At 50.6% G+C, this 13,637-nt stretch overlaps 1 protein-coding gene across 3 annotated transcripts in view; it reads right to left on the bottom strand.

Annotated features, from left to right (window-relative positions):
- Window positions 1-633: 633 nt before the first annotated feature.
- The window catches only part of HOXC4 (homeobox C4), a 37,628-nt gene continuing 24,624 nt past the window's right edge, over window positions 634-13,637 (bottom strand). The window contains exons 2-5 of one of the 3 annotated variants that reach the window (XM_053661952.1): window positions 3,614-3,743; window positions 3,341-3,456; window positions 2,270-3,195; window positions 634-1,776 (exon numbers count right to left, since the gene is read on the bottom strand). In XM_053661952.1, the coding sequence (XP_053517927.1) occupies window positions 1,421-1,776; window positions 2,270-2,708 (795 nt within the window). In that variant the 5' untranslated portion in view covers window positions 2,709-3,195; window positions 3,341-3,456; window positions 3,614-3,743 and the 3' untranslated portion in view covers window positions 634-1,420. Of the gene's footprint in view, window positions 1,777-2,269; window positions 3,457-3,613; window positions 3,744-13,637 lie in introns of all 3 variants that reach the window. The other 2 variants (XM_053661953.1, XM_053661951.1) reach the window with 2 other exon arrangements.

Here is a 13,637-nt window from a genome sequence, read left to right as displayed (position 1 = left end):
GGGGGCCTCCCAGGCCTCTGGCCTCTACTTCACCCTTCTTTCCAAGTCTAAACAAACAGAAAAGCCATCCTGACAGGTCACTCTGCTGCTTCAGAATCGCAAGCTCAAATCTTTCTTCTTTTAAGGAGAACATGTATTGAGGGGGCATCTTTCTTAATTCCTCATCCCCAAAGAGCCCTAAAAGATGAAAACTCTTCTCTCTCCTACTATCTAAACTTGCCTTCTTGTCTGCAAATTAAGCAGGCCTACTCTATAGAGAGAAGGGAGAAAGTAGGAGAGGGGAATAGAAAGAAGAAAGAACTGTGCCTAACTATAGAAAAGTAAGACCCCCCCACCAGCTCCACGGTAAGTACCCCCAGGAGAATCTGGCCTCTTTGCAGACTCAGAGAGAAGGGCCAGAAGAAATCAGCCCTAATCTTCCACGTTCCCTCTTGTGAGCAACCCCTGTCCCAACCCCTTTACTGGTTCTTCTAGGGATATTGGAAAGCTATAGTTGAGAGTTAAGATTTGTGTGTTTGCTTAGAGTAAACTTAGGCAACTATAGAGAAGGTGGGATGTTACCAGGCCAGTAAGAGGATGGGGATAAAAAAGAAACCATCAGACATTGACGTAAAACTAATTCACATCCACTGGTTTATTATTGATCACGGGGCATTTCACATCGACACTAAAATTCTTTATTGCAAGTTTTACAATAATCAAGTAAATTCAGTCCAAAAACACAATAACCATGGTGGAGGGTGGGGGGAGGGATTCTACCTATAGACTGCCTCTCTGAACTGAAAGTTCATTTTTATTTTCTTTTGGCTCCTCAAACTGAACAGCTCTGAGAGGCTCTCCAGATGCGTTTAGCCTTGTCTGCTGTCTTCCCCCATCTCCTCCCAGCCTCCCCCACAACAATAATACAAAAGAACTTCATAGCTTTGTTCTCCTTAAAATGACTTCCCTCTCACTAACCTCCCCTGGTGCATTTTCAATGCAAAAGGCCTAAGGAAAGAGGAGGGGATAGGGGGAGGAGGAGAAGGAGGAGAATTGGCTTAAAAATCTCTTTCTTTTTTTCTTTTTCTCATTCCCCCTGAAATCCACCAAACCAGACCATCACACCTTGCAATATATAATTTTTGCAGTTTTTTTCTTAAAAAATAAATAACCCCCCAAAATGGCCTTTAAAAAAAACCCCAGCAGGTACCATGCTAAGACAACATCACATGCTTACAAGGGTCCTTAGTAGCAAGAGGAAGAGAAGGGCAGGGGGCTCGTTTGTTTATCTGTTTTGTCTGTTTGGAATTGACAAGGGATAACGTGGGAAGAAGAGAGAAAAGAACCAAAATATATATATATTAAATTCTATAAATAAGAGTCAATTTGTATGTGAGGGGAGGATGGGGGCACGGGATGGGGGCAGGGTGCGAGTTATGTTTTATAACCTGGTAATGTCCTCTGCCCGCTGCTGCTCCTGCGGCGTGGCGCTCTGGGAGTGGTCTTCAGAAGTGCCCGGGGTGGCTGCCGAGAGGGTGCTGGGCGCAGCGCCGGCCGGGGGCGCTGACCTGACTTTGGTGTTGGGGAGTCGGTGGTCCTTCTTCCATTTCATGCGGCGGTTCTGGAACCAGATTTTGATCTGCCTCTCAGAGAGGCACAGCGAGTGGGCGATCTCGATCCTTCTCCTTCGGGTCAGGTAGCGATTGTAATGAAACTCTTTCTCTAATTCCAGGACTTGCTGCCGGGTGTAGGCTGTCCTCGAGCGCTTGGGTTCCCCTCCGTTATAATTGGGGTTCACTGGGGGGGTTGGGAGGGGAAAAGCAAATAGTGGGGTTCAGAGGCAGCAGGCTCCCCTCCCCCCACCCTCACCCCAACCTCAGCTCTGTGAAACAGGAGGAGGGGGTGGTGGAAATAAAGTCATCAAGCTAAATGGGTTATAAAGAAGTTGAAGGAAGCTGGAGACTTTGTAGTGTAATAAGAGGGGAATCCTCATTGTAACGACACTGAATTATTTATGCGCCCTTAGAAAGCGAGCATAGTTTTCACACATACATAACAGATCGTAGCACATGGCTCGGACTGCCCAGAGTAGCTAAGCCATAAAATTTATGGGGGATGTAATTACCCATTCTCGCTCGTAAATCCAGTTCAATTGTGCTAACCCAGAGTCGCTCCTGGAGAGAGAGGGGGAAGGAGAGAAAGGAGGACGGGGGCCAGAGGGGGCCAGGGAGGGTGGGGAACGCTGGGGAAGAGGGGAGGGAGGGGGAGAGCAAAAAGCAAAGTTGCCTACCCGTGCTAACGTGGATTTTTTTCATCCATGGGTACACTATGGGTTGCTTGCTGGCGGCGCTGGAGGGATGGTCAGGGGCTGGCTGGCTGCAGGCTGGCGGGGCTGGGGACGGGGAGGCGGAGGCGCCTGAGAGAGGCGCCGGCTCGCAGAGCGGCTGTGATTTCTCAGGGTGGTGGTGGCCCGCCTGGGCCGGCCCGTGGGCTCGAGAATTGCCTGGCCCCTGGAGACTGGTGCAGCTATACTGGCGCTCAGGGTAGCTAGGACGCGGAGGCGGTGGTGGGTACAGCTCCTGGTGGTGATGCTGGAATCCCGATTCCCTGGTCCGGCCGTAATATTCCGGACTGTGTTCAGGGATGTAGCTATTTTGCGAATATTCTTCGCATGGAGGAAATTTCGGATCGATGTAGTTAGAGTCCATCAAATACGAGCTCATGATCATTAATTTCTGGAGTGGAAAATAATTTTTCTCGCTTTGTCGTTTTTCTGCTCCATAAAGCCCTCCTACTAGCTAGCGACCCTGTAAAGTTACTTTCACCATGTGACTCTGCCGGCCAATCACACGGAGCAACCCAGTCCCCGGATAAGGAACCGAATCGCTTTATTCAAAATGTATCCAATTTTTTTTGTGTGTGTGTGGTGGTGGTGGTGGTGGTGGTGATGTGGGGTTAGCTGTCAGGGGCTAGGGTGCCCCAGTGCACACCCCACAGACTGACAGCCTTGCCCTGTAAAAGAAGATGGTAAGCCCCCAAATCCCCTCGAAAGCCTGGGCATGGAGGGGCTATCGAGAGGCTGTGATTCAGCCTTCTTGCAGAGTCTCCCCTTGGGCCTCCAATGGGCCCCTTGGGCCTCAGCTCCTTAGCTTCTCCGAAGGTCTCCATTCATGGCGATCCTGTCTCAGTCTGGGTAGGTCACCGGGCAGCGCCCCTCTTTCTCAGGAAGAGGAAGTTGAATGAGGACTGGAGTGGAGGTTGGATGGGGAGGGGCCCAGGCGAAGCCCAGGAGGCTGAAGAGCCTGGAGTGCCCCCCATTCAACGATGCCAGAGTCCGGCCCCCTTCCCCATACACACTCACCCAACCCTCTGGCCATGGGGCCGCCAGGCAGGGTCCCAGCTGGACCAGGCAGGTAGAGGCAGCGGGATGCAAATGATTCTGACGTCATTTCTGGAGGTCTAGGGGTTGAGCCCCCGCTGAAGAGAGACAGGAAGTGGTTGGCAAAAGCAGAGTTCAGAAGCCTCGCCCTCCCCTGAACCCTCCCTGCCCCATTCCAGGAACAGAAGATCTCTTCTATTGCTGGTTGCTTTTTCCACTCTCGTTCTGTCTGGCCTGCTGCTTTCTGACAACTACCTCCAAGGCTGCTTCCTGAGGAGCTGGGGCAAGGAGGGGAGCGATCTGCCAGGAGTCAGTGCCCTGCCATGGTGTCCAGCCGAGGCCTTGGGAGCTCTTCCTTCTCCATTCCCACAGAGGGCAGACCTAGCTAAGAGGGAGGCCTGTGTTGGTAGAGCCTGCTTCAGGCCAGGAATTGTATCCATGTAACACATGTATTTACATGTAAACACATATTCCCAAGGGCCAGCTCCAGGCTGCCTTCCAAAAGCTGAGGGGTGAGCTCACCAAGCTGAGGAGGCTGGGCACACCTCAGAGGGGGGGTGTCTCTGGTCCATTCCTGCCCCCTTCCCTCTCTCTGCCACCCACCCACAAGAATATCTTGGTGGTAGGGTGTCAAGACCATGGAGGGGGGAGAGGGCAAGAAGGACTGTTTTTCACCCCCCCTCAGATAGGGGTGGCCTCGTCATGCCACCATTTCCAAGTAACTGATCCCGTAACTCCGAGCTGGGGGGTGCGGGTTGCAGAAGGGAGAGCCCAGGGAGGGAGCCCGGTCCCCTTGTTGTACTTGATAACAATTATAGTTTAAAATCATAGCTTGCCGGGGCTCGGCTATATTTTACTTGATAACAATAAAAGTGACACATAAAGTTAACTGTTTATGTTTTATTTATTAGACTAAATCTGCCAGCGGTGGTAGGAGCGCTTGCCTCGTCGCTCCAGCTTTTATAGGGCTGTAAAACGTCATAAATCAGTCTCGCGGAATCGCCCGCGCTCTTTGTGTCGGCGGCGGCGCAGGGCTGGCGGCCGCTGGCTGCCTGCTCCCTCCTTTCCACGAAAAGTCGTAATGTGATTTTTTTCCCCTCTGATTTTATTATTATGATCGCCGCCGTGATTAGTCAATCTACCTTTAATTCGCCGCCCTACACTGCCTCCTCCCAGCCCAGCCTGGTTGACACTTGAATAAGTACCTTTTAAAACGGCATAACAACTATTTGAGGGTTTAATTAGAACATCTGCAATTAAGGGAATGAGGAGGGGAAAGAGAAAAAATAAAGCCCTTGTGAGAGGGAGACTGAAGGCAGGAGATTCTCAACCAGTCTCTCACCACCTTTGGGTTTCAAGAGAGAGGGTCCCCACCTCCAATTAAGAGCTCACCCTGAGGGCAGGAATGGGAGAGATGCTGGGTCACAGCTGATGCCCCAAGGGGCTGATTCTCTGCCTGGGCCACTGCCTGCCTTCTCTCTTCCCATGCTCAGGTCCCCCCGCCCTTACCCCTGGTACCGGGGAGTGGTCCATGGATGCTGTCTCCCCAAGAGGACAGTGCCTTGCCCCCTGCCATCGGGCAGGTGAGGGCACAGGAACTCCCAGAAGGTGTCCTGTCTCTTGGAGGAGATTCCCAAATTCCCACAGTTAGTTGAGAACCCCTGCTCACTCCTGTCCTGGACCCTCTTCCTGTGAGGATGGCTGATTTGGCTGGACAAGGAACTTGAGACATTGAGGAGGGAGAGGCTGCTGCTTGGTTGATAGTGGTTTGGAGTGTGAGGGTTTCATTTTTTGTCATTATTGGTGGTGGGGTGAGGGCAGGAAGAGGGTATAAAGGGAAACCAGCACTGAATACTGACCTACATAAAAAGTCTGAACCGCTGCCCCAGACTGCCCCAAGAGCGAGAGCCAGAGCTCTGGGAATCTCAGGTCGGGCAGGGGTGGGGTAGGCTGGCTGAAGGAAGAGAAAACTTTCCAGCCCCACCCCCACCCTCCCTTCCAGACCAGCGGCTGGATCAGGCTGCCCTACCCCATCAGGCTTCCTGTCTATCGGGCTGGCCCAGATAGTCTTTTCCCCACCTGAGGAGGTGAGATCTTGGCCTGGGTACCCTCCTCCCAGCCCTCACACTCACCTTCCACCTGCCCTGCCTCCAGCTCAATGCCCATTTCTTCAATCTCTTCACACCCTTGGACTTGTTAAGGAGTTCTTCCCAGGGCATCGCCCATCCTACACGCTTGCTGCCCAGGATTCTGAGCTCCTGCAGGTGGCTCGAGGAAACTTACTTCAGGCCAGTATGTGGAAGTAGATACAGAGAGTTCAGGTCCCTCCAACTAAATGACAAGTCTGTCTTTGGTTATTACAGCTAACAAATATATATGCATACATACTGTTAATATTTATTAATATATTAAATGCCTCCTTTTGCAGCCACAAATATGTAGGGTTCTCCGTCCATTTTTGTACAGCTAATTCAACATGCACATCCATACAGTGAAATCTAGGAGATTCCCCCAAATATGTCCATGCTCATCTACATCATTTACTAAACAAACAAACAAACAAACAAACAAACCTCTCTTTGGGCTCCTATAGCTTAACAGCAAGGAAGTCACCTATCACATGGGGAAAATAACAAGCCAGACTGCACCACATGCATATACACAAACATTTTCACTTACTACCAAAACAGAAATCAAACCCTTCCTGAAGGCTCCTGTGCTTAGCATTGGCTTCACAGGGAGGGGGGCACTAACGCGGCTCTGTGATGAAGCCTCCTGTCTGGTCCTGCCTCCTTTTGTGCTTTGCCCTCCTGCCTTGCCAACCCAGGGATCTCTCCATACCATCTCTGCCCTCCATCCCTCTCTGTCCCGATTTTATTTTTTTATTTTTTTTCTGACCGCTTTTTGCCAGCAACCAAACACTCTCCAAATGCCCCTGACCCCAGACCCCATCTCCTTTCTAAATCTCGAATCGGTTTCTCTTTCGGAAACATGTTTCAGTACAAAGCGCTTCCCTTCTGACACCGCTGAAGAAAAATATGTGTCCATTGTGTTCGAGGCCTTATTGTGCCGGGATTACCATACTGACCGTTGGATAACCCATATTCCTCCCCTCCCCAGTAACAAGCTGCCGGCTGAGAGACCTTAGCGGCTCCTCAGATTCTGTGCTGCATTAAAATCCATCTCTCAGACTCTGAATTTTCCTAGGGAGAAAAATCAGTGGGAGAACCGACACAGGATTTGGAAGGCAAAGAGAAGGAAAATGAGAGTCATTCCTTTCCCTGTTCTCAGAAGTGCAGTTTTTTTTGTTTTTTGGTGGTTTTTTTTAAATTTTTGGTGTATGTATGTGGTTTTTGTTATTTTAGAGATTAAAAATTACAACATGTCTCCTTCCTCTTCCTGAAATGAATTGACTTTTGGATGGTATGCAATCAAATAATTCATTTCAGTTTTTCTCCAAGCAACTTGAAAACTCCAAACTAAAGCAAGACCCTTATCCCATTTTTCCTCTGTGTGTGTGTGTGTGTGTGTGTGTGTGTGTGTTGTTCCTTTCTAATGCCAGCAGGCCGGGTTAATGTATGCAAAAGAATATGCAAATGCTTAATTGATTTTTTCTTAAATCTCTTGTCAGTAAAAGTAATGAATTGGTCTAAAATGATTTTAATAATCGGGACGTGTCACCAGAAAACACTCAACCTTTTTTTTCCCTCCTGGAATCGCTTATAGTCTCAAGAAAAAAAGCAATCATGGAATGTTAATTTGCCCCCCTTTAAAATATTAAAGATAAATTTCCCTTGTTTGTTCGAAGGCCATAGGCAGGGTCTTCTCCTGGATCCCCCCCGCCTCGCCTTGCTTTCCTTGGAATTCAATTTTCCTCAAATCTCGTTTAAAGTGGCTTTTTAAAAAGTGGCCGCATTTTAATATTGGTTAGACAGAGTGACCTGCATTTCACCTCGGGTGTTTGACTTGTTCCAATAGGTCACTGCCATGGGGTTATTGATGGGGAAACTCCATTGAAATTTGTCTCTTCGCAAATGGCCTTTAGATCTTCCAGCGAGTTCAATAACTAGTTATAATGTGGAAGGGGAAAAATGAAGGCCCTGGGCTAACGAATTTGATGTTTCATTTTTATGCTGGAGAGATTGTTAGTTAGAGGTTGGGTTCCCCACCCCCTTCCTTGCTCATCCTGGCCTCACTGACCCCACTCCTGTCCAAGGCTCCTGTCCAAGTTTCACCCCTATAAAACCTGGGCTGGAGTGTCCCTTCCTCCCTTTGATGCAAGACTTAATTCTTATTATGAATATGGTTGTTGTTCAAAATTCTGACTTAAGGGTGCAGGAAGCTTGCGCTACTGGAGATGGTACCTGAACTTTCCTGTTGAGGGAATAAGAATTTTTACTTTTAAAGGAGCCTAAATGAAGTTTTGAAAGATTCAAGAGTTAGGCTGCTGGCTTTAGGGTGGTTTATGGAGGGCTCCCCAGCCTGGTGCTCTCAGAATTAAGGTGCCGAAAAGAAGCTGCAATCCCCTTGGGGAGGGTGTTGATGAGGGCATCTGCCCTCATCTGCTCTTGGCCTCTGAGCTGCCAGAGACCCAGGGGATCAGGCACCCAGTACCAAAGTAGGCAGAGACCAAGGAAAGTTTAGGATGGAGGGAGAATTCCATGGAGCAGGCAAGGGAATCCTGGGTTCTCCTCCAGGGTCAAAGACAGGATTCATGGGGACTTGGTCTGGTAACTGCCTGCTGAACTTCATAAGAAGAGTGCCCTGCAAAAGCCCCATGCCCAAAGACAGTACGTTTTAATGAATTGGAGAAAGCAGAGGAAATTGTTGGGTGTGGGGCCATAGAGATTTTATAAAGTTCTCTTTTTGCTGGAGTTCTCAAGGAGTGGGAGAGGAAAGGGCAGAGGAAGAGAAGACTGTCTTTATTTTATTCTCCCCAATCACAGCCAAATTGGGGAAATCTTTGACTTCTCCATTGAAGCCTCTGTGAGAAAAGATTGGGTAGAGATGGTCTCTCAAGGCTGACCCAGTCATTCCAGATCATTACCATTATTAACCTCAGTAATGATAAGAATATCGTTACCTCACAAAACAGCTGCCTATGTGCCTTATTTTCTTCTTCCAGGAACTGTTCCTTTTCTTTCCCTGCCCAAAGGGGTCCAGTTTGCTCAGCCCCAAGTTTTCCTTTTAATATAAAGCCCACCCACCTCCTTTCCCCCTTCCAAGCCTGGGACCATAGGTAGGAGTCTTTCTAAAGGAGAACCTGGGTTTCTGGGCTGGAAGAATCAAGGCCGAGGCCAACATGTAAGTGTCCCAAACCAGGGTGCCACCTCAGACCCAGAGGCAGTGTCTCGGTGCCACCTGCGCTCTCTCACAAAACTTTCCTAGGCAGATCCGTGGCACACTGGGGTAGGGGAGCGGCCCTTCAACCACACGCCACAATCCCATAAAAATAGAAGAGTCTGAGAAGGGGCCATCTGCGACTTTAGGAACCGGCCTGGAAGAGGATACCCAGCCTGCTCTCCCCAGCCAAGCCGGAGTCCATGGCGATCTGTTCTAGACTTGCCCGCAGCCCCTCCACGCTGGTCCCGGGCAGGCGAGTCCCTTCCCCGGATACTCGCCCGCCTCGGCCCGCACCGCGGCCACCTCCTCCGGACCCCGGGCCCCCAGCCTCGGAACTTCGCCCTCTCCCCGTTTTAATTACGTGATTGATTTTCGCTTCGGCCGTACCGGGACGCCTCTGCCTTCGACCGGTTTAAAGCTTTAGGTTCCCCTTTTGTCCTTCCGAGTCCTCCCGGCCCGCTGCGATTCGGAGACTGCCCCTCGGGCTGCCTCGGTCCGGGCCGCGGCTGCCTCGCCCTACACGCCAACGAAATGGCCTCCCGGGCGGGCGGCGCGGCCGGGTCCGAGAGCGTCGTCCCGTTCGCCTTTCCGAGTTATTTTGTGCTCCTCCATCCTCCGATGGAGCAACGCTCAGGATCCGAGTTTCCACTGCGCGCCGGGCCGGGGCGGGCCGCGCGCGGCACCGCGTCCCCTCCGCGCCCGCGGGGGTGCGTTGCGCGGGCTGCGCGGGGTGCGAGGGGGCGCAGCGCCCGGCCCCGGGCTCCGCGAGGAGCTCCCGCCGCAGCCCACGGGACCCGGCCCGGCGCCCGCGGCCCAGGAGCGCCCAGAAGCAAATATGGCCACAACTTTCCACCACTACACGCGAGCGGGACCTCGGGGCTGGCCTCGGAGAGCCCGGACCCGCACCGGGCTGCGCGGTCTGCCGTCGCCGCTCAACCCCAGACCGAGTCCCACGGGCACCAGAGGCGGCCGCCCGCGGCCCGTCCAGGATCTCGCCAGGCAGCCCCCGCACCGGAGGGGCTGACTGAAGGTGAGGCAAAGGGAGGGAGTCAGGGGAGGGATTTTAATTCACGAGTGGTAGGGATTTGAGGTGGGGAGTGGAAGGGGAAGGCTTGAAATAAAGAAAAGGAGCCCCCCCTCCCACTGTGGCTGACTTGCCCTTTCTCGTCTCCGGAAGAAAAAAAACTGTATTTTTTTCCTCCCCAAACCTCTGGTGTTCCTCGTAATCTCACATCTATTTACAACTAATAAACACCTCTCTGGCTATCTTGCACGGCCTGTCCATTCTTTGATCCTTTCCAAGGAGGTAAGCAATGTGTTACTAGGAGCAGTATTTTATATTTTTCCCCTGGGGAGAGGAGGGAGTTGGGCACGTCTTTCTCACTGGGAAAGAAGTTCAGTGAAACTTGAGTTGGTCTCAACCTTCTCCTTGGCCCCGGACCTACAACACCCCAACCTCTGCTCCCCGGGCCTCTGCTCCGCCAGCCCCCTTCCCCCGCAGCAATGTTGCTGGGTAAATAAGAGTCCGCCTGCTTGGCTATTAGGATTCTGGAGACGTTGGCATCTGTAGCAATCATTAGTCAAAGCCGCAGAAGCCAAAGGAGCCAAGGAGTTGGACAGAAAAAATCTTGGAAATGATATACAGGAGCAGCGGAGGCATCAATCCCGCCGATAAGAGCGCGGGGCTGCCGGCAGTGAGGCGGCCACTTAATTGGGCCCTGGGCACCAAGAACAATTGGGGATAGGACACCTATGGGTCGGGCAGTGACTCTGGCACCATTTGGGCACGCTACAAAAATAGTCCAGGACTTGAATGCCCCTTTCCCCAAATGTCAAAGGCCCAGCTGAGGTGGGTGGCACGGTGGGGACCTCTCAGGACTCCGGCAGCTTCTCCACCCTGGGAGTCAAAAGGAGCTGGGCTGAAGGACTCTTCCCTTTCTCCAGTCTCCTTCTCCTTAGCGGCTCTCTTAGGAGGTACTGCAGTTTGGGGAACCTGGGCTGGGATCTCAGACCACAAGGTTAGCCTGATGAGACTAGATTGGGTTTTCAGGGGAGCAGATAACCAAGTTGTACTAGATTTGAAGATAGCCTTAGAGACAGCAACAGAGTCCCTTGCTTTAATAAGCAGAATATGCAAAAGATATTTTTTCCCTATCCCCACTCACCCAATGCCTTTATTCATCTCAGAGGTAGACAGAGAGATGCAGTAAGTTTAAATCCTTTCAGAGGGAGAGCCATGGCCCTACACATGGATATATGCATTATGGAACCATCTCTAAACGTGCTCAAATATTTAAGTTTCCAGCAAAACTGCAAAGACTATAAAGATTTCCAAATATTCTGTCTCAGTATGTAGGGTTTTTTATGAGTTGGGCCCTCGCATAAATCTAGATAAAATTTCCAAACTAGAGATTGAGCAACACCCCCACGGTTCTTTCCAAGTGAGAAAAAAAACCCTCCAAATATTCATCTAGGTGTTTAGAGAGAGAGTGCTTTACCAATACGTCCTAGCATATACATCCAACAGTATAGAAAGATTGGTACTGTGCATGCAGGAACTCGACAGAGGACTGTTGTGTTCACTGTGGATCTATAAATCTAGAGATCTATAAATCTGCATTTAAATGTGGAATAGAGAGAGATGTAAAACATACATCCTGTTATAGAGATATAGAACAATCTATAAATACGTTTTCACGTGTACAGCTAAGGATTGCTCAGCTCCCTATAAAGACACGTGTATTTGTGTGGAGTCCTAGCAATGACAGTGTTTCTCTATTGCTTGTGGGTTTGGGATGTCCCAGCCCAGACTTCTCTGGGAAATAAACAAAGGTACACTAGAGCCTGCGCAAAGGTTAAGAGGACCCAGGAACTCATATAATCTATGGCCTCATTTCCAACATGTGGGGGCCTTTCTCTGGTGGTGGATAGGAGCCCTGATGCCTGGGCCTGAAAACATCCTGATGTCCGGAGCCCGGATTGAGATGGAGGTAGAGGGCTCTTTATTTCTTTTCCGTTCAGCTCTTTTAGCCCCAGGCTCAGGGGACACCCATGGTAAATTGGGGTGTTTTTAGGAGGGGAAGGCTCATTAGCATTACAAAATGGAATCATTTAGGTAGATTATGATTTTGTTTGAAGAGGGCCTGGTTGGAGAGATGCGAGAAGGCCTTGAGCTTCCACACACACCCCTGTACCTGTCTTAATCACATAAAGCCAGTCTCTGGACTACAGAGTTTCTTCTCTTCACCTGGTGCTCGATGGGGTCTTCTCTATGCTTCACTCCCACCCTCTCTATTCAGGACCTCTCTCTTATGCACCTTGTTCCGCCTTGTCAGGAAGGGGTTGGGGGCTCAGGAAAGGGGTCACAGGGAGACAGCAACCCAGAAGAGAGCAGAGCCCCCCAGGAGTTAAGGTATCTGCCATCAGGCTCAGAAGCTGATTGTCTTGAATGTTGCTTCTTCCTTTTTAATTGAGGGTTTGGAGGGACCAAGGTCTGCGTGGATAAAAGAAAATGAAAGGTTGCTCAATTGATTTTTAAATCTGGAACTTTGATGGGGGGAAAATCTCCAATGGGCTCTTTTCTTATTGGAGGTAGAAGATTTTGGGAACCCTGGATTTTCTTTATTTTTCTTCTCCGGTTTACTGGGGAAAGGGAGATTTAGAGGGGCCCCAGGTGGGCTTGGGGAAGTGCAATCCAATCTAGCTGGCCAGATTGGGGGAGAGTGATTTACAAAGCAAAACCTCAGATGCTACTTCCTGAGAAGTCACCAGATCAAAACAGCCTCCTCTAGGCTTTTATGACCCAGCCTCTACTCCCAACAGGAAAAGCACCCTCAATAAAACGTTGGCCCCCACCCCACCCCCATCCTCTATCCAGAGGAGGAGGAGAGGCACAATTTAAAATGAGGGACCTAACCAATTCCTCACTTCTCCCACAAACACACACAGTTTTCTAGCCAGACAGTACTTACTAGACAAGATTTTTCTCCACTGAGCAAATAATCAGCTGTGAGATATTTGGAATTTGAGCGCGGAACAGAGAGTAAAGGGGAATTTAATCAGGTGAGGATCTGGCCTCATAGTCCCTTATTGCCTTCCAACTCCCCAACAACCCAATAGGCCAGCAGGACACTAAAGGTCACTAAGAGCTTGGCTGTCGCCATCTGTGGAGGCTGCTCCAGGTTTTGGTTTTCCAGAGAGGAGGAAGGGAGGAAACAGAACAGTTGCCCAGGGCCTGAGGGAAGGGGTGGGGAAGGCAGGACAAATGGTCTCCAGGCTGGGTGGATGGGAAAAATGGTGCAGAACAAGGACTGGGAAGTTGATTCAAGACTGGTTTACTGTGTGCAGCCTGGGCTTCAGCCGTGTTTCACACTGGGCACATACATACACTTCTGTGTATTTAGCGTTTGGGTGCAGTGTTTGGGGCCAGGGGTTGGAAGGAGTAGGGAGTCTTTCTAGAGCAGAACCCAGCCTACTCTCCCTCTCCAAGAGCTATGGCATGTGCAGCACTGATGGATCCCAGGAAACTGAGCTGACACATTCCACCCAGCTCATATAGGGGTACAGATCATAGCAGAACTTTCTCTGCACTTGTGTCAGGTATGAAGAAGCAGCCTCCTCCCTCAGCTGGCTCCCCGGCATGCCGAGAGCCTTCTGTTCAACCTCTCATTGTAGCTTCTAAGGCCTGTCCATCAGAGGCTGTACAAAGGTGTTGGACTACCTAGTGCAACTTTCCCAAGTCCAAAATTTTATCCCCGCCTCCCATACACAGGGATTTCTCCTGGGTGTCTCTGTTCTCTTTGGCCCTTCAGTGAGCCTTAGGAATGGGAGAGGGAGATGGATTCCAGGGTTCCTCCATAGGACTCGCGGACCAAGAAAAAGATCTCTATCACCCCTGTTCCTCAGTCCAAACTCCTTTAGCTCCTGGGGCCCCACC

Source organism: Artibeus jamaicensis, unplaced genomic scaffold, assembly GCF_021234435.1.
Source record: "Artibeus jamaicensis isolate MK-2021 breed Jamaican fruit bat unplaced genomic scaffold, CSHL_Jam_final contig_233, whole genome shotgun sequence".
NCBI lineage: Eukaryota > Metazoa > Chordata > Mammalia > Chiroptera > Phyllostomidae > Artibeus > Artibeus jamaicensis.
Note: the sequence above shows the minus strand (reverse complement) of the source record. Positions and strands in the feature narration are given on the sequence as shown.